The 22,826-nt window shown below is 36.6% G+C and overlaps 1 protein-coding gene across 7 annotated transcripts in view; it reads right to left on the bottom strand.

Annotated features, from left to right (window-relative positions):
• Positions 1-22,826, bottom strand: part of LOC106869429 (rho GTPase-activating protein 45) — a 124,273-nt gene that overhangs the window by 11,940 nt on the left and 89,507 nt on the right. For 4 of the 7 annotated variants that reach the window (XM_014915161.3, XM_052974752.2, XM_014915164.3 and 1 more), the window contains 18 exons: positions 20,421-20,573; positions 16,219-16,296; positions 15,042-15,101; positions 14,724-14,780; positions 13,609-13,748; positions 12,964-13,082; positions 12,030-12,209; positions 11,351-11,397; positions 10,834-10,968; positions 9,995-10,132; positions 9,717-9,773; positions 8,968-9,086; positions 8,066-8,146; positions 7,557-7,635; positions 6,554-6,602; positions 3,651-3,702; positions 2,587-2,641; positions 64-271 (listed from right to left, as the gene is read on the bottom strand). In XM_014915161.3, the coding sequence (XP_014770647.1) occupies positions 64-271; positions 2,587-2,641; positions 3,651-3,702; positions 6,554-6,602; positions 7,557-7,635; positions 8,066-8,146; positions 8,968-9,086; positions 9,717-9,773; positions 9,995-10,132; positions 10,834-10,968; positions 11,351-11,397; positions 12,030-12,209; positions 12,964-13,082; positions 13,609-13,748; positions 14,724-14,780; positions 15,042-15,101; positions 16,219-16,296; positions 20,421-20,573 (1,807 nt within the window). The remainder of the gene's footprint in view (positions 1-63; positions 272-2,586; positions 2,642-3,650; positions 3,703-6,553; positions 6,603-7,556; positions 7,636-8,065; positions 8,147-8,967; positions 9,087-9,716; positions 9,774-9,994; positions 10,133-10,833; positions 10,969-11,350; positions 11,398-12,029; positions 12,210-12,963; positions 13,083-13,608; positions 13,749-14,723; positions 14,781-15,041; positions 15,102-16,218; positions 16,297-20,420; positions 20,574-22,826) is intronic. The other 3 variants (XM_014915163.3, XM_089366385.1, XM_089366386.1) reach the window with 1 other exon arrangement.

The following is a 22,826-nucleotide window of genomic DNA, read 5'->3' as shown; positions in this document are numbered from 1 at the left end:
TATACACACACATATTTATATACATATATATATATCTTTTCAATTTCATTTTTATTTACTCACCAGATGAAATGGGATCGTGTGAGGTAGTGGTAGTAATAGTAGTAGTTTGGGCCAAAGGAGATGTAGAGGTGGTGGTGGTAGTAGTGGTGATGGTATTGTTGATGGTAGTGGTGGTAGTGGTGGTAGTACTAGTAGTAATAATAGTGGTGGTGGTGGTAGAGGCATTGTCAGCAACAGATACAGGCAAAGCAGAGCTCACAGCGAATGACTTGAAATGGGAAAAAATAAATATGAAAATATAAAAATAAAAAAAAGGAAAAAAAAAAGAGAAAAGAATGAAAAAATGAAGAAATTGGAAGCAACATGCAAATAACAAGAAATATTAAATTGATACTGGAAAAGAATAATAATAATAAACAAGAGCAATAATAATAATAATAATAATAATAATGATAATAATAATAATGATAATGGTTTTTGATTTAGACACCAAGGCCAGAAGTCTTGGGTGGCAAGGGGTTAGGCAATACCATTAACCCCAGTACATCATTGGTGCTTTTATTTTATTGGCCCCTGAAAGGGTGAAAGGCAAAGTTAGCTTCGGTGGGGTTTGAACTCAGAATGTGAGGAGGTGTAAGCAAATATAGCAAAGGTAATATCTGTGTGTGTGTGTGTGTGTGTGTGTGTGTTTGAATGAGTATGTCTGTGTGCGTGTCTGTCAGTTTGTGTGTGTGTGTGCGTCTGTCTGCGAGTGTATCTGTCTGAGTCTGTGTGCGTGCATGTGTGCGTGTCTGTCTGTGTGTGTGTCTGTTTGTCTGTGTGCGTGTATGTCTGTGTGTGCGAGTGTGTCCGGAGTGTCAGTCTGCATGAGTGTGTCTGTCTGTGTGAGTGTGTCTGTCTCTGTGTGAGTGTGTGTGTGTGTGTGTAATTTGGCTTTTGTACAATTTAAGGGGAAAAAAAAAACTTGATTGATGATACCAAGTGTCCAAAAACCACCAAAGAGTCAAAGATGAAATACAAATCACATGTATGCCTAGGTTCTCTTCGTTCTTACCTCCCTTTACATATGTTCCAGGCTGTTACACAATCAGCAACCTTAAACTTTGGAACAAAATCGAAGACATAACCAAAATATTCAAATATAACAAATCAAGGTTGCAAAGAATTAGAAATTTATGCATCAAAACTGAAAGAAAATTTAGACAATTTGCCATTACCATGGGCCTCATGAATGAATTATTATCATTATTATTACTACTAAATGATAAAGAAATCATAAAGAAGTATCAACTGTGTGTACGAGCATATACATACATATATCTATATCATCACATATATATGTATATCTCAGGGGTATGCCACCCGGGTAGGCAAGGTAGGCAGTGCCTACTCAGAATGAAATAGATTGATAAGAACATTTTCCTTTCATGGCAAAGTCTGCACCTACTTCAATAAATTATGAACGTTACTCTGATTATTATGCATACAATGCAAAATATTTTATTTTTTTGTAGATTTGGTAGGCATAATTTCGCCCCTGCCTTTCAATCTCGGTATTAAAACTAAGGATAGTACTGCTGTAGTACATGTGCTGCGTACATTCCTACAACAACGTTTTCTTTATGCGCTATAAAGGCAGAAGTAATTCTACCTCCAACTCAGTTACGTGCTTGTGTTTCACTTATTTTTTTGTGTGTTTTACTACATAAACGTCACCAACTGCCTACCCTGAGCAATTACTCACGGCACATGCCTGATATATACATATATATATATCATCATACACACACATATATGTATATATATATACATATATGTGTGTGTATGTATGTAATAGGACATTAATCTGTATGTGTGTTTACATGCAGACACACTAATGCATTATATGCACACACATTTGTGACTGAACAATGCGTATGTGTATTTGTCTAATGGAACATTAGTCTGTAGGCGTGTGTGTGTGTGTGTATACAGGGTGGCCCAAAAGTAGGTTTACCTTTATTCAACTATCTCTTTTGCATTCATATATTAACAGTTTAGACCCTGATTATAAAAAAAATATGAAACCATTATTTTATGCTAATTTAGTTTAATTTGTCAAGCTCACCATTCAGTTTGTAAGATAGAAATTTAAATGTTATAAAATGTTTTAAAAGAAATTTAAAGTGCCTACGTGATAACTGTAAACCTACTTTTGGGCCACCCTGTATATATATATATATATATATATATATATATATATATGTATATATATATAGGCACAGGTGTGGCTGTGGGAAAAAGCTTGCTTCCCAACCACATGGTTCCAGATTCAGTCTCACCTTGGGCAAGTGTCTTCTACTAAAGCCTTGGGCTGACCAAAACCTTGTGAGTGGATTTGGTAGATGGAAACTGAAAGAAGCCTGTTGTATATATATATATATATATCCACTGTGTGTGGAGTAAGAGGGTAGGTGTGTGTGTATTTTATTGCCCATTTAGCAAGAATTGAAACAAGGAAAGAAAAAAGAAACAAGATTAAAAGAAAAGTAGAACAGAAGAACAAAGAACTAAATGGAAGAAAAGTGAAGACTTTCTGCTTACCTCTGACGCCAGTTGTTCCAGTGTTGGAGATTCTTCTTGAGAGCCACCAGATTTTCTAAATAATATAAATATTGTTTTGTGTTTCTTTTTTTTATTTCACTTTTGAAACATTTTTTTTAAACAAACATTTATAGAAAAACAAACCCAGACCCTTGACTGTTGATAAATTGTAGGGTTAAAGAAAAAAGGTAATGAGAGAGAGGGGAGGGGGGAGTCTATGTTGCCGTTAAGTAGCTGATCTTCAGTTCAATTCTCACGAGTTCCCCCTAGATTCACCATGACCAATAAAATCTGTTTTACTTGTCCAGTTATGAAGAATTCATGAAGCTCTTACAGAAATGCCAACCAACCAAGTATGTCTGAGATTTGATGGTTAACCAAATATGATAAACATGTCAGATACCTTACACCATTCAATATTTATAAAGAAGGAAAATTTCTATAAATGAAGGTAAAAAAATCTGAATGTGACTGCTTGACTTGTTAAAAATAGCAACTGAATCGTTACTCAATAAACCTTATCGCCTTAAAAAAATGGACAAAATGGATAGTCTTAACAGTTTAAAATAAAGAACAAACCAAAAAACAAGTTGTGACAGTCATGGTTGGAGTACCTTTGATCTGATCGGGTGTAACATGGAGTTGAACATATTTTGTTGGTGAAATATCTAAACCAAATTGAGAGTCACATTGGATGATCAAGAGTCATTTTGGATGGTCAAGAGTCATATCGGACTAGCAGGAACTACGTCAGGTTGCCAAGAGCCATATCAAATCACTAAGAACCAAGTTGGACCACAAGAGCCACGTTGGACTGCCACGAGCCATGTCAGATCATAAGAATCATGTAGGCTATTAAGGATTGTGTCCGATCATTTGAAACAATGATCCCCACCCACCAAAAAAATATACAGTGTCTACTATATTCGTCCCACAAACAATCTATCAATAACAGATGGGGGGAAAAAAAGGCTAAAGATTTTATTTTCCTTCTCCCCTTCCCCACACCATTACAACTTCACACAAAAAAAACGTACATTAGAAAAAAACCAAATATTTCTTACTTTGAAGATTTTGTTGAGGGAACTCTTTCATGTTTTTCTTTAGCTGTGGTACCTTGAATAAGAAATTCACATTTTTATATCACTGCACCGATAAATGGGAATGTGGAATTTAGAGTATCCATGGAAAGAAGCTTCAGTGGTTACTAAACACACACATAGAGCTACATAGGCATATCATCATCATCATTACTTAGTGTCCGTTGTCCATACTGGCACGCTGGAAGGCCGCGCCAGGATCTAGTCTGATTTGGCATGGTTTTCTGTGGCTGGATGCCCTTCCTAATGCCAACCACTCAGAGTGTAATGGGTGCTTTTACATGCCACCAGCACAGGTGCCATTTACGTTACACCAATATCTGTCACGACTGCGATTTTGCTTGGCTTGATGGGTCTTTTTCTCAAGCATGACATCATGCCAAAGGCCTTGGTCATTGGTTCTGTGAGGCCCAACGCTTCAAAGGAACTCAGCCATCTTGCTTCTGTGAGGCCTGTTCAAAAGGAACTCAGCCAACTCACCCCTGGGAGGCCCACTGATGATGATGATGATGATATATATATATATATATATATATATATGTATGTAAAATATATAATATTAATGGTTTCTTATTAGGAAACCAATAGATTTTATACAGGGCTGCAAGGAGAAGTGCTCAGAGTAACTGAGACAAGAGTAAAATATTAGTTAAAGAATAAAAAGACTGGGTTACCGACTCAACATATCACACCCCCTCAATGAACATATATAAGAAATACAGCATAATCCGTCAAACATAAGGACTAAGAAGAAATAATAAATATAAATAAAAATATAGCATATACTAAAAAAATTTTTTATACACAAATATATTGTTTCAACTGATAACATGGAACTGAAAAAAATTGAATTAAAGGTATAAAGCAATACACGTGAATATCATTTTATGGAAGTTAAAAAAAGTTAAAATTAATACGAATAAAAATTAATACGGAAGGAGTAAAAATTTCAAATAATAATATAATAAAAGTCAATATAGTAAAATAAAATGAAATGAAGAAATGAGGTACCATAAAGTAGTCTATCAGTTGAAAAAACAAGGACAGAAGTGATTTAACACCATGTAGAATTAAAGTTCAAAGTTCTTCAACTCCCTCGGGCACATTTCACACCTCAAAACCAGTAGACACCAAAAGGCAAGTTCACACCAATCCGGCACACACAAGAGCGCACAACAGGCACCCGGCAGGTATCAACAGGCAAAAGTTCAATTGCGCTCACCATGTCAAAAAAGGTTCACCACACATGAGCCAAAAACAATCACAGTACACCGCAGGTATCCATCAGTAAAAGCAATTTCACTAATTTCATACAATACCTATGGCCATTTCGGAGGTACACCACTGTATTTCAAAACACAATAGAGTGTAAACTGGTGATTACCCCCTCGTCAGGGTAAACAGACGTACAAAGTCATGACATGCACAAGGGGGGAAAAAAAAAAAAAAAAAAAGAGTGCCATTTTAGAATAGCCAAACAGGCTGCAGTATCAAAACCAATCTACGAGGTCTCAATTCACCCTAACGTAAATAAATTTTTAATTTAGTTGAAACTGTATAGAGATAAAAATAAATTTAAAAGTAATAAATAATAACTAGTGCATTAGTTTACGTTAGGGTGAATTGAAACCTTGTAGATTGGTTTTGATACTGCAGCCTGTTTGGCTATTCTAAAATGGCACTTTTTTCATTTCTTTTTTTTTTTTTTTTTTGGAATCCTCAAATGCAGATAATTTTTACTCCTTCCGTATTAATTTTTATTCGTATTAATTTTAACTTTTTTAACTTCTATGAAATGATATTCACGTGTATTGCTTTATACCTTTAACTCAATTTTTTTCAGTTCCATGTTATCGGTTGAACCAATATATTCGTGTATAAAAATTTTATACTATATGCTATATTTTTATTTATTTATTATTTCTTCTTGCGTTATTTCTTCTTAGTCCTTATGTTTGATGGATTATGCTGTGTTTCTTATATATGTTCATTGAGGGGGTGTGATATGTTGAGTCGTTAACCCAGTCTTTTTATTCTTTAACTAATATTTTATATATGTATGTATGTATATATATACATACACAAACACATACACACAATTGTCATACCTCTGATGATGAGCAGAAGTAGTGGGGGAGCATCATAGCCATGTATTGAGTGAAATTCTTTGGGATTTGAATAATTCACCCCTGGAAACATAGCTGTTTTGCTCATCATCCTTAAACTTTATTACAGGCTTCTTTCTGTTTCTGCCTACCAAATCCACTCACAAGGCTTTGGTTGGTCCCAGGTTGTTATAAAAGACATTTGTCCAAGATGCCACACAGTGGGACTGAACCCTAAACCACAAGGTGGGGAAGCAACCTTCTTAACCACACAGCTGTACCTGTACTTGTCAATTCTCCAGTCTTTTACCTCACAACAGCAAAATTGCACTAACGAGGGTCCCTTAACATGGTTACTCAACCCTACGAGTTAGAAATAGCAGCTAAGTCTCCTTTAAATCACACATTACTATCTTAACCCTTTAGCATTCACTTTATTCAGTCAAAAGTAATGCTTATTTATTTACATTTTTAAAAAATTACTCATGCATTATCTCATAGCTTTGAGAATTTAATGAGGTAACTGCTAATTTTTAGAATGATATTTTAGGATTGGTTGAGGGGTCAGATATGTCCAGTCTGAACATAAAACAAGAAGAACATTTTGGCCAGATATGGTTGGTTTAAATGCTAAAGGGTTAAAAAGGGAATGAGACATAGATAGGAGGGTGATGGCTGGGACACTTTTGATGAGGGGTCTGCTTCATCCATTCAGCTGACCAGGCACTAAAACAACAACAACAGCAGCAACAACGATCTTACTTTCTTGAGATGGAATTATCACAGTTTCTGTTTTCTCTCCAAAAAGTTCCTGCAGAAAAAAAAAAAGACAAAAGGAAACGTTTTTCAGGTTAAGCAACAGACACGCACTAATAGTTTTTTTTAAAACTTATAAGAGAAAAGGCATAGTCAAATAAATCCGCATACAATACTCTCCTTATTAACCCCAGTATATGACAGATACACATCTTATTGGTTCCAAATATGCAGTCATACCATAGACCTTAGGTTTATCTAATATATATATATATAGGTGTTATAGGTGTACTGTGTAAAATCCACTGAAATTGTTTCCAATGCTTGTAGCATCCATTTGTTTCGTCATCATGTAACTAACTGACACCACAAAAGCTATGGGTGATTCTAGGAAAGTTTGGTTCGTTGTGAGAAGACAGTGTTTGTGGTCTAAGAAAAGGCTGTGCCAAGTCTTTTATGCCATTAGCATCTACATATATATATATATATATATATATATATATATATATATATATATATATATATGGGAGAATTGACGAAAAAAACAACAAACGAAGACAGGTGGTGTAAACAACAAATGGATGTATTAGTTTAACACTCGGGAATAGAGAAAGTCTTTGACGTTTCGAGCCTACGCCCTTCAACTGAAAGGAACACAGAAAGAAACAAGGAGAAAAAAATATAAATGTAGTGGTCAGCAATCTATCATGGCAAATATATATATATATATATATATATATATATAAAATTCTTTGACTGTCTGTCTGTCTGTTCTCTATGCATTCTCAAATGGTTCTACCACATCAAATTAAATCAAATTTTACGAAGTAATAGTATCGGACACAGTGAATGTCAACATGTAATTTTTTTTTTCATTTGGATTAAAACAATATAACTTTGGCACTGGTTCGGTATTACGTGTCCAAAGGGTAGTTATGTAACAGGGTAGAAGAGAAAAAGAGAGAGAGAGGAGTGTGTGGGGGAGGGAAACAAGAAGGTTCCAACTTACATCTGCGTGTTTAATGAGAAGTTCCACAGACATGGTTTGGTAGTAAGTATCGACCAGAGATGACAGAGGTGTTCCTTCACTGTAAGAGAGAGAGAAAAGAAATTATACAGCAAACAGTCAGGGTTAGGGTATGTATTTAGTGGAGTATAGAGTATTGTGAAGTAATAACTATATATGCATATGTTTTTACTTGTTTAAGTCATCTGACTGCGGCCATGCTGCAGCACCGTCTTTAGTCGAGCAAATCAACCCGAGGGTTTATCCTTTGTAAGCCTAATACTTATTCTATCGGTCTCTTTTTGCTGAACAGCTAGGTTCCAGGGATGTAAACACACCAACATCGGTTGTCAAGTGATGGGAGTGGGGACAAACACAGACACACAAACATATACACACATATACATACATATGTATATATATGTAAAGGGTTACAGTGGTATAACACCTTCGCTATATCAAAAAAAAATATTCATGGAAGCATGCAGAAGGTTCTGGGTCTAGTTACTTACTAAGGGCGGAGTAAGGTGGGGCCAAAGACAATCCCTAAATTACTGGCATTCATTTGGTTCTCATCAGATTCTGTGGATACTCTGAAAATAGGCAAACATTTTAAGATTAGTATTTATCTGAACAGTTCCATATTTAATATCTGTCAAATGTAAATAATGTAAATAATGCCGTATTTATTGGTTTTCCAAATGAGTGTGGGTTGGATAGATCTATTACTCAACATTTTTTTTTTTTTTGTGATCTTTTTGTTAACCCATCTACAAAGGCCCACCCAAACACTGCCATGGCAGAAAATCTGACCCCACCATGTTTTTTAGATTTCCCTCCTCTGCCATGTTTTTAGTTTTTGTTTTTTCAGAAAAATGTGCAAAGATGGCTCTTTGGTTAACAAGTTTGCTTCCCAACCACATGGCTTTGGGTTCAGTCCAATTGTGTGGCATTTGGGAGAAAAATCTTCTGATGCTGACCAGAGCTTAATAAAGACTTGTGAGTAGATATGGTAGAGACCGAAATAAGCCTGTTGTGTGCATGTTTGGGTCCCCTCAATCTTGACATAGCATGAGAATTGTAAATAAGCGTCACTGTCATACAAGCAGTGTCATTTGTTTCCTATCTTCCAATGAAAAGATGTCTGGTCATGAGGAAATATCTTGCTTAGATAAAAGATGGTAACAAGAAAGGCATCCAACCATAGAAAATGTGCCTCAACAAATTCCATCTGAGCCATGCAAGCATGAAAAAAATTGAACATTAATACAAAAACGATGCACCAATTTGTTGTCCCCTAAGCATGGCCAATTCATATATTCCATATTCCATGTTCATACCAACCCCAACACCATCATCACTAATAACAACATCACCATCATCATCATCACGAGAGACAAAATGGTAAACTTACTGCTGAAGGTGAGAAATTAAAAGTGAAGTAGTTTTGCTGTTTGCTGGTGGAAGTTGTCCAATCAATTCTTTTAATTTCTCAATTATCTTCTCACCTGATATTGTACCTGCATTAATTTCCTGAAATATAGAGACAATTTGGCCCTTAGTACTGAGTTTCCTGTTCCATTATTATTCCTAAACAATAATCTCAATTTAAAATTTACATATATCCATTACATACAGAAGAGCGCAGATATGTACAGCACTGGACTAACTATTAGGCAAAATAAGCATTAGATTAGGGCATCAAAGAAAAGCGGGGGTCACAGAAATGGTAAATGGTTTGCAGCACAAAAGAAATCAATTTCAACTTGCTAAAATACTATCCAGGATGCCTTATCTCTACTAAATATAGAAACAGATGTGTTATGTAAGATTAATTTTAAGGATCTGATCAAAGATTTTGCAATCAAAAAAAGTAGGAGAAAACTTGCCAAATATAAATAAAGTAGAAATATACAAAAATAAACATTATTTTCCATTTTGCACTTAATTCCGTTTCATTTAGGAAAATAAAAATTAATTTTATGGTTTATTATTGTTTATATTTTGAATTACATATATATGGGGTGGGTGGTATCAAAATCTTTTGGGTACTTCGGGCCCCTATGTATCTTAATCCGGACCAGTATATGTATAGTCAGGTGTATAGTCCCTAGACTTTTATAAACGTAAGCTAGGATACATTGGAATTCTGACAGAACTTACTTTGGCAGTTTGGATGAACCCTCCATAGGCATCAAATGTAAGTAAAGGTTCCGGAAGCTGGAAGACAAATAACAGAGAATTAGTTGGGATAACTGAAGGCAAACAAAGTGGGGGGTGAGGGCAGCATTTCTAATAATCAATGCTTATAACTACATACAAGCATGCTGACCTGACCACATAGCCATACTGGTAACCCCATTAGTGTATTGACCCAGCACAAGACAACAACAACAACAACAACAACAACAACATTAGCAAGTTAACCCAAGTACACTTACCTGTCTGAGGTACATCTTAAGGACACTAGTGATAACATTGGGGTGTTGTTGTTCGAGATCCACACCATCCGGATCAGCCTCGAATTGCATGCATAAATTTTCTACTTTGGATTTCACCCCGGATACACGATAGATACCCTGAAGTAAGACAACAGAATAAAGAAGAACAGGTAAAAGTGATGGACAAGAAGAAGAAGAAGAAAGCAATGATTACATTTTAACCCTTGGATTGTGGAAAGTGGACATATTCCCTCAAAATTATATTGCCATTAACTGCAGAAAGCTCTCATTATGCTGTGAGAAGACGAGGTATTCCTGGTGGAATCCATTTTTTCCTTCTTTTTTTTTTTTTTTTTTTTTTTCACAAAAGACAAATATCGTTTTTTTCTTTTACTTGTTTCCTTCATTAGAGTGGGACCATGCTGGAGCACCACTTTGAAGAACTTCCAGTTGAATGAATCGACCTCAGTACTTTTATTCTTTTTTTTTAAAGTCAGGTATTTGGTCTATTAGTCTCTTTTGCCAAAGCGCTAAATTACAGGGATGTAAACACACCGACACAAAGACGCATACACAGATATACATACATATATGACTGGTTTCTTTCAGTTTCCATCTTTCACATCCACACACAAGTAGAACATTTGTCCAAGGTGCTACACAATGGGACTGAACCCAGAGCGATCATGTGTTTGCGAAGTTAGCTTCTTATCACACAACCACACCTAATTCTTCAGATTTCTTTAATTTTCCTTACATGCTTCATCAAATATTTCTTCACAGACAAAGACTCAATTACTTTTAGCAGTGGATATGAAAAAGAGAAGCAGTTATCTCACCTTGATTGTGATCCCTTTTCTTTCAATTTCACCGAGACATTTTTTGATAATAAGGGGAACATCAGTGTTGAATGTCTTCAAATGGTCTTCTAACTTAATGCCAAATGTGTGACAATGTTTACCAAAAAAAGTTGACTAAAACAAATAAAGAAATCACACAATGATTATAACAAACACAACAGCAACAATACTCCTTTAGGGCACAAGGCCTGAAATTTGGGGGGTGGAGCTAATCGATTTTGATTTTGACACAAGGCCAGCAATTTAAAATGATGGTGGGGTGGGTGGGGGTGGAAATTGATTACATCAATCTCAGTATTTAACTAGGATTTGTATGTCAACAGAAATCTTGCTCAGTGTGGTGCTTCCAGCACAATTATCTCCCATTTCTAAAATCCAGCAATTATAACAAGTACAACACCTCCACCCACCCACAGCACATCCCAGGTAAAATGAATTAACTAAATGTGTAATTAAAAAAAAAATAATAAATGAAAAAATTTGAACGGTTACTTACTTTAATACTAGATGTAGAGTCTGACACTTTCTGAGATTTTGTTTGACCTACAATAATAATAATAATATTAATAGTAATAATAATAATAAAAATAAAAATAATAATAATCCTTTCTAGTATAGGCACAAGGCCAGCAATTTTGGGGGAAGGGGATAAGTCGATGACATTGATCCCCAGTGTTTTACTGGTACTTAAGTTATTGATCTCGAAATGATGAAAGGCAAAGTCGACTTTGGCGGAATTTGAACTCAAAACATAAAGATGGGCAAAATACCACAAAGCATTTTGCCCAGCATGCTAACGATTCTGCCAGCTCACCGCCTTTACAATAATAATAATGATAATAATAATAATAATAATAATAATAATTTTTGCTATTATAGACATAAAGCCTGGAATTTGGTGAGAAGGTAGTTGGTCAATTACATTGACCAGTATATTTGATTGATACTTTATTTTGTGAATCCAGAAAAAATGAAAGGCTAAGTCGACTTTGGCGGAATTTGAACTCAGAACATATGGAGCCAGAAGAAAAGCTGCTTAGTTTTTTTTTTTCGTCTGGTGCATCCCATATAATAAATAAATAAATCAATAACCAACTGATGCTAGCAATGGAACATGGATGTCAAATGGCGATGAATAATTTCTTATGTTACAATTTAATGAAATAAATACTTACTATATTCTGAATCTTCACCATCTCCATGTACCAAGTCTTCCAAGGAATTAACATTGGAAGTCTGCAATGCGATAGGACCTCGAGGACTGACAGGAGGGGAAGATTCTGCAGAGGGAGAACTATCTGAGTCACTAGCAAGATCTCCTGAAGACCAGTCCTTCATATTGACCCCTCGAGATCCTAGAGGGAAACAAAGAGAGAGAGAGAGAGAAAGACGAGTTAAGAGATAATCAATCAAGAAAAAGAGGCTGATGAGGTGAAACAGTAACAGTGTGTGTGTGAGAGAGCAAGTGGCTTAGAGGTTAGGAGCATTCGGCTCATGATTGTAGGGTCACAAGTTCAATTCCTGTTGCTGCACTGTGTCCTTGAGCAAGACACTTTATTTCACACTGCTCCAGTTCACTCAGCTGGCAAAAGTGAGATGTATCTGTATTTCAAAGGGTCAGCCTTGTCACATTCTGTGTCACACTAAATCTCCCTCAGAATTACATTAAGGGTACATGTGTCTGTGGAATGCTCAGCCACTTACACGATAATTTCATAAGCAGGCTGTTCCGTTAATCAGAATCAACTGGGACCCTTATCATCACAGCTGACAGTGCCAGTTAACCCATATATAACCCTGGTTGCGTTTTCACAACGCAAAACCTGCTCCTACTTGTTTGGACATGAACTCGCCGGGAAGCATCTGACTGACCATACGAAATGTTCCGTAGGTAGTCGACACCCGTAGCTAACAGTTGCATACTGTCCTTCTCTTCCAGATTGTAAAAGCTTACCATAACATTTAATCTAAATACGGTGAAATTTTAAGACATCAGTTTTTATGGGCAAATATGGGTTTTAAGGTTACGATTCTGCCAGTTCAGCACCTCGCATTGATATTATAATAATAATAATAATGATGATGATGATGATGATGGTAACGACATACCACTATTGCCGTGAGTTCCATCAGAAATATCATAACACGATGGTGACCCTTCCTGTGATGGGGCTTCTGATGAATATGACGGGCTGTTGGTCAGATAAGTCTTCTTATCATCAGATGATCTAGAGGAGAAAAAAAAAGGAAAAAACAAGACATATGAGAGAATGAAAAACTTTATAGCAAAGATTCTAACCTAAATATTCAACTATTAACGTAATCTATAAACATGTACCACTTTTGTTTTCGTTATAATAAATCTTGATTGATTTGATGTTTGATTTGTCATTGAATTCACAGTAGCAGACATAATATGAAATGAACCTTTATCTTTAAACCTAAGCTTAAATCCATAAAGGCTCTAAGAACTTAAAATATTTTGGTGCTCCCATATATATGTAAAAACAATTTATTTTCAACCCTTTACCATTCAGATTATTTTGTCACAAGTAATGTTTTTTTCCTTTCACATTGTTCTTAACCAATCACACATTATCTCATGGCTTTGAAATCTTGATGATACGACTGCATATTTTTAGAACGACATTGAAGGATAGGTGTGAAAGGCTGGATTTAGCTGGTTAGAATATAAAACAAGAAACATATGTGGGCCAGATAATATATAAAAAGAAACAACACAGATGTACTCACTTTGTGGTAGGGATGTAAGGTTTGAATACAAACAGCTCTTCTTCTGTTTGGTGGGTACCATTGCTTGGCAATCTACGCACAAATTCCGCATATTTACTGGCTGGTGTGTATTGCTTACTGCTTTCAGAGAGTCTCTTGAACTGTTGGACAGACAAAGATGTGGGTTTAGGATGGCAGCGATAGAAGAAAATGGACATCACTTTATTGTATACTTGTTTCAGTCATTTTGACTGTGGCCTTGCTGGGGTGTCACCTTGAAGGGGTTTAGTGAAACAAATCGACCCCAAGACTTTTTTTTTTAAGTGCCTGGTACTTATTCTATTGATCTCTTTTGTCGAACTGCTAGATTACAGGAACGTAAACACACCAAAACTGACTGTCAAGTGGTGAAGGGTGGCAAACACAGATATAAAGACACACACACACACGAACACACACACATGACAGGCTTCTTTCACTTTCCATCTACCAAATCCACTCACAAGGCTTTGGTTGGCCCAAGGCTTTGGTTGGCTCAAGGCTTTGGTTGGCCCAAGGCTTTGGTTGGCCCAAGGCTATAGCAGAAGACACTTGCCTAAGGTATCACGCAGCGGGGCTGAACTCAGAACCATGTGGTTGGGAAGCAAGCTTCTTACCACACAGCCATGCCTGCACTTATATGAATAGGATTGGGTGTATTTCTGTATGGGTCGATGTAACTGTGGTGTAATTATGGTAAAAGATTATTACCCACCACCCACTCAATCTTGGCCACTTGGTCTCTGCTGCAATACATTCAATTCCCATTCACTCACCCCTAAAATACTTTAATCTGTCGTTATAATCATAATGACTGTGGTTGTTTGATGTATTGCACCTATCCACCTTCCTGTTCCCCCTCTTTTTAAACAATATTTTAATCCATCACCTTAACTGCATCTATCTACCTTCCAATTTAAATTCCAACTTTCCCTTTGTTTTTCTTCTTGGCTTTTCATCATCTCACACTGCTTGGCTAGATAATCCCTTCTCCAATCAAATTAATCCCTTGACTTCTGTTTTTACAGTTTCCGCCCAGTTTCCACACTTGAAAATTTCAACACCAGACACACAGAGGAAAAGCACAGGAAATTTACCTGAAGAGGTACACTTGCGGTCATATTGTGTAATAAATCAAAATATTCAACAGTTACCTGCAAAAAATGGTTACAGTGGTTAAACAAGTATCATTACAATGATTAAAGAATTAGGATTACACTGGTTAAAGAAATATGTTCATAGTGATTTTTAAAAATGTCTTGCAAGTTATTCTGTAAAATGGTAAGAAGGACATCCAGCCACAGAGATTCTGCCAACAGAGCTTAGCAGAGTCTCCTGGCTTATCATAAACATACCCAGTCAATTGAATCAGAGTACAGGATGTAAGAGGAAAAACAATATATGGCAGTACTCACATTTTTTATTGTTTCATCACAAAGTAAAATCTGTTCATAGACTTTTGATAGAAGATCACCCTGGAAGGAGAAGAAAAGAAATGAAATCTGATGTGAATGAGGAAAGAGATGGGGAGGAAAGCATGATAAACTGGAGGGGAAGAGAAAGAGAAGATAGAAATAGATTTAGAGAGAGGGGTATACACACATATATATTATCATCATCATTTAATGTCTGTTTTCCATGCTGGTATGGGTTGGATGGTTTGACTGAAAACTGGTAAGCTGCACCAGGTTCCGATCTGATTTGATTTGGTAAGGTTTCTACGGCTGGATGCCCTTCCCAATGCCAACCACTCTGAGAGTGTAGTGAGTGTTTTTTACATGCCACCAGCATGGGTGCCACTGACCCGACACCGGCATCGGCCATGACTACGGTCTCACTTGGCTTGACAGGTCCACTCAAGCACAGTATATCGCCAAAGGTCTTGGTCACCTGTCACTGCCTCCATGAAGCCCAATGCTCAAACAGTGCTTTTTATGTGCCGGTCAGATGGCACTGGCATTGGCCAGGATAACAATTTCACTCGGTTCGACAGGTCTTCACAAGCATGGCATATTGGCCAACGTTTGAAGGGTGCTTTAAACAAGCCAGTTACACGACACTGGCACCGGCCACGACTATGATCTCACTTGGCTTGATGGGTCTTCTCAAGCACGGCATATTACCAAAGGTCATATATATATATATATATATTGTTGTATTTTGGGATGGTCATTTCTGTTTTTTTTTAACCAAATAAACACACACACTATATATATATATATTTTTTTCTTCACTCACTTATTACTGTTCTTATTTTATTATTTTAGCTCATGCCAATTGTCCAGAAATCTTTCGTCACACATCTGTGACCTCTTCAGCGACACTTTTCAATTTCATGTGTGTTCTTGCTCCACTTACTCTATTCTGTTCTTCCAAAAGATACATACTTAGAATTCCAGGCAGGATGCTTAGCAGCATCTTAGTCTGTCTTTAGATTCTGAGCTCAAATGCTGTCAGGACTAACCCTGCCTTCATGGTCCCAATAAAATAAGTACCAGCTGCTTATTTAACGCCGGGAGTCGAACTAATTGACTTATCTGCTCCTGCAAACTTGCAGGCCTTGTGCCAAAATTCGAAACCAATATTACAAACCTTTATTTTGTCCAACTCCTTGTTTTTGGCATTAGTTTCATCAACATGTGCCCTGTAGGAAATCTCAGTTTCGCAAGCCTATAAGAAAGACATGGAAAATTATTATTATTATTAGTATTATTATTATTGTACACTTATTTTAAAAAGAGAAATCTTGTTCAGTCTAAAGCCTTGTGCTAATTAATGTCAGAATTAATAACAACAACAGTTTCAAATTTTGGCACAAGGCCAGCAATTTCAGACAAGGGGTTTAGTCGACGAGAAAGTTGATTAATAGAATCAGAAAAGCATTGGATAAAACACCTTGCAGTATTTAGTTGTGAGTTTCTACATTCGGAGTTCAAACCACACCAGGGTCGACATCACCTTTCATCATTGATTGATAAAATAAATACCAGTCATGTCCTAGTTGGTCAATTTAACAATAATACTAAATTGATCTGTTTGTACTGAAGATCTTAATTTGTTTAGCGTTTAATAAGACGGAGGAGGAGACAGAAGTGGACAACAAAAGATGATATGGATGATAACCACATCAGTCCTACAATTTGGCTACTTTGGGCAAGTGTCTTTTACAATAGCCCCTGAGCTGACCAAAGCCTTGTGAGTGGATTTGGTAGATGGAAACTGTGTGGAAGTCTGTGTGCGTGTGTCCTTGTTTTGACATCACTTGATGGTTGTAAATAAGCATCACTGTCATACAAGCGAGCTTGTCTGTTTCCATTCTTCTATGAAAAACCATGTCTGGCCATGGGGAAAATATTAACTTGGTTGGAGAGACACGGAGGTTTGCAACAGGAAGAGCATCCAACCACAGAAAATCTACCTCAACAAATTCTGACCAACCCATGCAAGCATGGAAAAGTGGAAGTGAAAACGATGATGGTGATTAAAGCAAAGACAACAATGATCACAAAGATGATGATTGATATTTTCGTTAACGAGATGATTACAATGATAACGATGAAGACAATAACGACAATACGCAATGATGTCAGTAATACTTTTGTTAGTAAGATGATTATAGCAATGACAACAATGATCACAAAGATGATGATTGATATTTTTGTTAACGAGATGATTACAATGACAACGATGACGACAACAATAAAGAGGATGACTCTCGTTAATTAAGCAACAAAAAAATTGAAGATGAAATCCTTATTACAATACGATGCCAGTTTAATTCATGTCATTAGCAATAAGTACATATAAGACTAATTAAGATTGCTCTAGCACGTTCTTTGGTGGGAATAGCAGAGAAGTAAAAAAAAAAGAAAAAAAAGAAAGCTGTGACATTCATGCGATTTAACTACGACATTGACAACAACATCAACAGCATAATTTCTAGCTGTTAGTTTAGTTTGCAATTTATCTTTCATGATGATGAGGAAGATGTCTTTGTGTCTTTGGGGTATTGGTTAAAGTGGTGGTTGTGGTGGTGGTGGCATTGGCGTTGTCTTTTTTTCTTTTTCTGGAATTCACTGTTATTGTCTTTATAAGGATTGAATGGCAAAATCAACCTAGGCATAAAGGGATCCAACCAGTGGTGTAAAATGACATAAAACAAAATACTGCAAATTATTCTTGTCCAGCACTATACCAATTCTGCTCCATAGTACCAATATACACACACACACACACACACACATGCAAGCCACTTCCCTTCATACAACTCCTCGTCCCACTCCATTGCCTTGTAAGTCACTTGGGGACTCACTCGTGCAACATACAAAGCACCTAGTACACCCTGTAAAGTGACTGGTGCTAGGAAGGGCGTCGAGCAATAGATACCATGCCAAAGAAGACACCGGAACTTGGCGCAGCCCTCTGGCTCACCAGAAAGAATCCAACCCATGCCAGCATAGAAGAGGGATGGTAAATGATGATGATGATGATAATGAATGCACTTACAGAACACATTTCTTAGTTGCTGAGGAACTTCCAAAATCCTCTTGCATTATCCCTGGCAAGCTGGTATGCAATGGCATTGGTAGCAACCAGCTCAAATTCTTAAGCTCTTGCTGAGGAACTTCCAGTAGCAGAAGGTGGGATTTGAACTCAGAGAGCACAAGGCCAAAACAGATTTTGCAAGGTATTACACAGCTAATGCTCAAAACAACTCTACTGGTTCTATTGACCGATTTTCAGAAAAGGCATCAGTCATTCTCAGTAGAAGATATGGGACAAAGGTGCTGCACAATGGAACCAATTCTAGAATTCGATGATGATAAAGTGAAAATGTGAATGAGTCAGTCGTGTGTGTCGTTAATTAAAATGATATCTAAACACTTGTGGGAGTTTGTGATGGAGACGAAATATTTAAATGAAATAGAGAAAATAAATTTAAAGAATAAAAATATGTAAAAATAAAAGAAAAACAAACAATATTTTGTCTCTGCATCAAAAATGGTCAGAACTGGTTGAGTGCGAGAGAGAGAAAGAGCACCTCTATGTGATTGCTCCACATGCTAGAAATAACAGCTAACTCTCCCTCCTATCGCATCCTAAAACAGAAGGAAGAGCGTATTGAATAATGTAGCCCCATTTATACTACGTGTGACAAAAAAAAAAAAAAAGATGGGTTGGTCATAGTTGGATTGTCCTTGGTTTGCTTGATCGGGGCTAACCCAAGACTAAAAACAACAACAACGAAAACTACAGTTTCTTGACCACAATCCCACCTCATCTCAATTTTATTCGAGTGGAATGACATAATGTGGCCTGCATGATAATGCTGATTAATGAAGAGTGATTTTATTTGGTTGATGAAAGCATTGTTTAATAGTGTTTGCCTCACCTTAACACAAGTACGAATGGAAATAACTCTAAAATACTTTATATTTCTAAAGAAGTTGATGCACCAAAATCCCAATTAAATTAGAATTGGACCATTCTGTGAAAGGAAGAATTCTCTGATCTTCAGCAGACACAGAAAAAAAACAAAAAAAAACAAAGATAAATATGGTCAATATGTCAAGGTGATGAGAGAACAATTTCCTCCTGGATGGAAAAACTGGATTGCCACATGCAAAACATGTTCACTGAAGGTAAAACTCATGTATTATAGGTGAAGCAGGTCCACGCTTGTAAAATTATTTTGTAAGTGAGGCACACTATCCCGAGGAGATGAACGTGGAGGTTGATAATAGAATTTTAATATGTGTGATTGGTGTTGGAAGATATATTACAGTCGTGTATACACAGAAAGTACATTGTATAGACAAACTATGTTACACACAAGATATAACATATACATACGCAGACCTTAAAAACATTTATTACACACACAAGACAAAAAGACATTTATACATAGACAGAAAACACACACACACACAAAATACATCACATAAAATCACACACACACATGCTTAAGACATTACATAGACTTACAGAAAATATCGTATGAATTTGCCAGGTCTTCAAATATATACACCCTGCTTGAATACTCCACATACTAGGCTTTTTGCTGTACATGCATATACATACATATTATTATTATTATTATTATTATTATTATATATATATATATATATATATATATATATATATATATATTTGTGCAAATTGCTTCAAGTGAGCACATGCCTGCACGTATCCACGTATGACGATGCATGCATATGTGAAAGTATTGATATGAGTAGATGCAAGTGTGAGTGCATACACAAACATGCATGTTAGTGTGAATGCATAATGCACAAGAGAAACTTCAAACTGTTGCTTGGCATCAGGGGGTTAAAGAATAAGCTGGCACCGTGTCAACCCTATTCCCACCCTCCTGCTCCCTTCAAAGCAAGCCACCCTTGCAACGATCTAGAAAATGTTGGCCGGATTCTTCACACGCATTATTTACACATCCATTCCTCGTTCCCAGCTTTGTGAAAAACCCATTATTATTTAAGACAAATGCAGTAAGATGCAACACCAATTCAAAAACTAGCGTTTTGCATTAAAAGAAGCATCAGATACTAATTGTGCAAATTGCAATAATTAATTGCATGGTTTGCAGACAGACAGCAAAAGTAAAATACATACATGCATGCACACACACACATGTATGCACACATACATATACATATGCATTTCTATATATATGTATATGTGTGTGTATGTATTTATCTATATATCTATATTTGTAAATATATATATTATTATACATCGTGCTTCTTGACTTGTAGGGGATTTTAGGGCGCCATACTTACCAACAACACCGGCAAGAACTGGTCAGGGTCATTTTCAATGCCCAGTTCTAACTGGTTTGTACAAGTTTGAGATGGAGGAATGTGCTTGAAAATGCGATGCAAATGTAAGGCACACGAACAGCAATGGCAGTCAAGGCGCCATCGCTTCACAACCTGTTTGAATAAATCATAAACCCAAGTTATTGCACCCCTTAAAGGAAAAAAAAAAAAAACCAAAAGAAAAAAGGCAAAACAAGCTCTTCAGCGAAGGGACACACCTAAGAAGAGTCTTGGGAATTCAGATATCAAAACCCAAAGCAAAAATATTGAATAAAAACAAAATAACAATCAATAAATGCTTGCTTGCTTTATTTCTCTCTCTCTCTCTTTTTTTTGGTTCTTCCTCTTTTATCTTCCAAATCAATGTTAAAAACCAGGAATTTTGTGTGTGCTGGATGAATGCTGCTACCATACATCCACTGGAAATAGTGTGACTAAAAAAGTCTTTGATCAATTCAATAATGTTTGTTTGCAAGAATGTAAAGTGTGTGTGTGTGTGTGTGTGTGTGAGCTGTGGTATGGGTGAAAGTGCATACTTAAATAAAATGTGTATGTAAAGGTATACTGATCATAGAATGTCTGCTCTGCCATGCTGACACAATTTGGACAAAGAAACTACCCGGCCTTCTAGAGAGGTCACAGATCACATAACACTCTCTACATTCCATTCTTGCCATGGGTTCTATGGCTGGATGTCCTTCTTACCTCCAAACATTTGCACATTTTATCATGGTCCCACGGCTGCAGAGGTTGTTCTGTCCTCAATATGTATGCACAAAAGGTGAGACTGTGTGTGTGTGTGTATGTATGTAGATAGACAGATACATATGACATACAAAAACCTATTGGTCTTTGAGTCAATTTTGTAACTTATAGCCAAGTAAAAATTTATACAATCATGTATTGTGTTCTACATTTCCTGTTTGTTTTGCTGAGCCTCTATTTCTCTTTCTCCCCCTCTTCCTGTACACACACACACACACACACACATGCAACAAATGTGTAACTCAAGAGCTTTGGAAATATGAACGTTTCATTTGTAACGTATTAAAGAATACTCTATACCTGTGTATCAAGTTCTGCAAATTATTGCTCCTAAGTGAATCAACACATACACACACACACACATGCGTGTGCGCGAGTGAGCGAGCATTCTTTACAGTAAACAGCTACATTATATATAACCCAATACACTGACAGACTTATAACAAGAAAAATAACAGCTGACACAATTGTCAGCTGTTCTTTATTTTTTGTGTATGCATACACATACACATGTACATATATAAACATATATAAATACACATGAGTGTGTATGTACATATAGTTGTAAATAAATGTGTATGTGTGTGTGTGTTTGTTTGTATACACACACACACACATACATACACACACGCAGTGTTTACGCAACATAAAGGAAAATGTATAAATTACACATGCGGAAAGTGTGTAAAATCTGGTTTTATATATATAAATATTTGTTGAATGGCAGAGATTTGAATTCCACACCCAGGTTGCACACACATCCGATATATATTCTGTGATAATCAACAGCTGGTGCCTTCTATTAATTCTGTTCTGGCCATGATTGAAAATTGTGGCTATGAGAAGAGAGAGAGAGAGAGAGAGAGAGAGAGAGAGAGAGATAGATAGAGAGAGAGAGAGAGTGTGAGTGAGTGTGTGTGTGTGTGTGTGTGTGTGTGTGTGTGTGTGTGTGTGTGTGAAGAGTTACGTATGACTTGAAACCTCCAGCATTACACAAAAGTGTTAAACACAGACACAGTACATACACACATATGTATGCATGCATGTATGTATAAATTCACACATACACATGCATGTTTGTATATGTGTGTATATATATATATATATCAGTGGAGGCGCAATGGCCCAGTGGTTAGGGCAGCGGACTCGCAGTCATAGGATCGTAGTTTCAATTCCCAGACCGGGCGTTGTGAGTGTTTATTGAGCGAAAACACCTAAAGCTCCACGAGGCTCCGGCAGGGGATGGTGGCGAACCCTGCTGTACTCTTCCACCACAGCTTTCTCTCACTCTTACTTCCTGTTTCTGTTGTGCCTGTAATTCAAAGGGGTCAGCCTTGTCACACTGTGTCACGCTGAATATCCCCGAGAACTACGTTAAGGGTACACAAGTCTGTGGAGTGCTCAGCCACTTGCACGTTAATTTCACGAGCAGGCTGTTCCGTTGATTGGATCAACTGGAACCCTCGACGTCGTAAGCGACGGAGTGCCAACAACAACAACAACATATATATATATATATATATGCATATATGTTAATACTTATAAATGCATGTGCATACATGTATACGCATGTATATACTTACGTATATACACATACATGTA

The sequence above is a fragment of the Octopus bimaculoides genome, chromosome 19, assembly GCF_046866305.1.
Source record: "Octopus bimaculoides isolate indiv1 chromosome 19, ASM4686630v1, whole genome shotgun sequence".
Classification (NCBI taxonomy): domain Eukaryota; kingdom Metazoa; phylum Mollusca; class Cephalopoda; order Octopoda; family Octopodidae; genus Octopus; species Octopus bimaculoides.
This window is presented reverse-complemented; position numbering and strand designations above follow the sequence as displayed.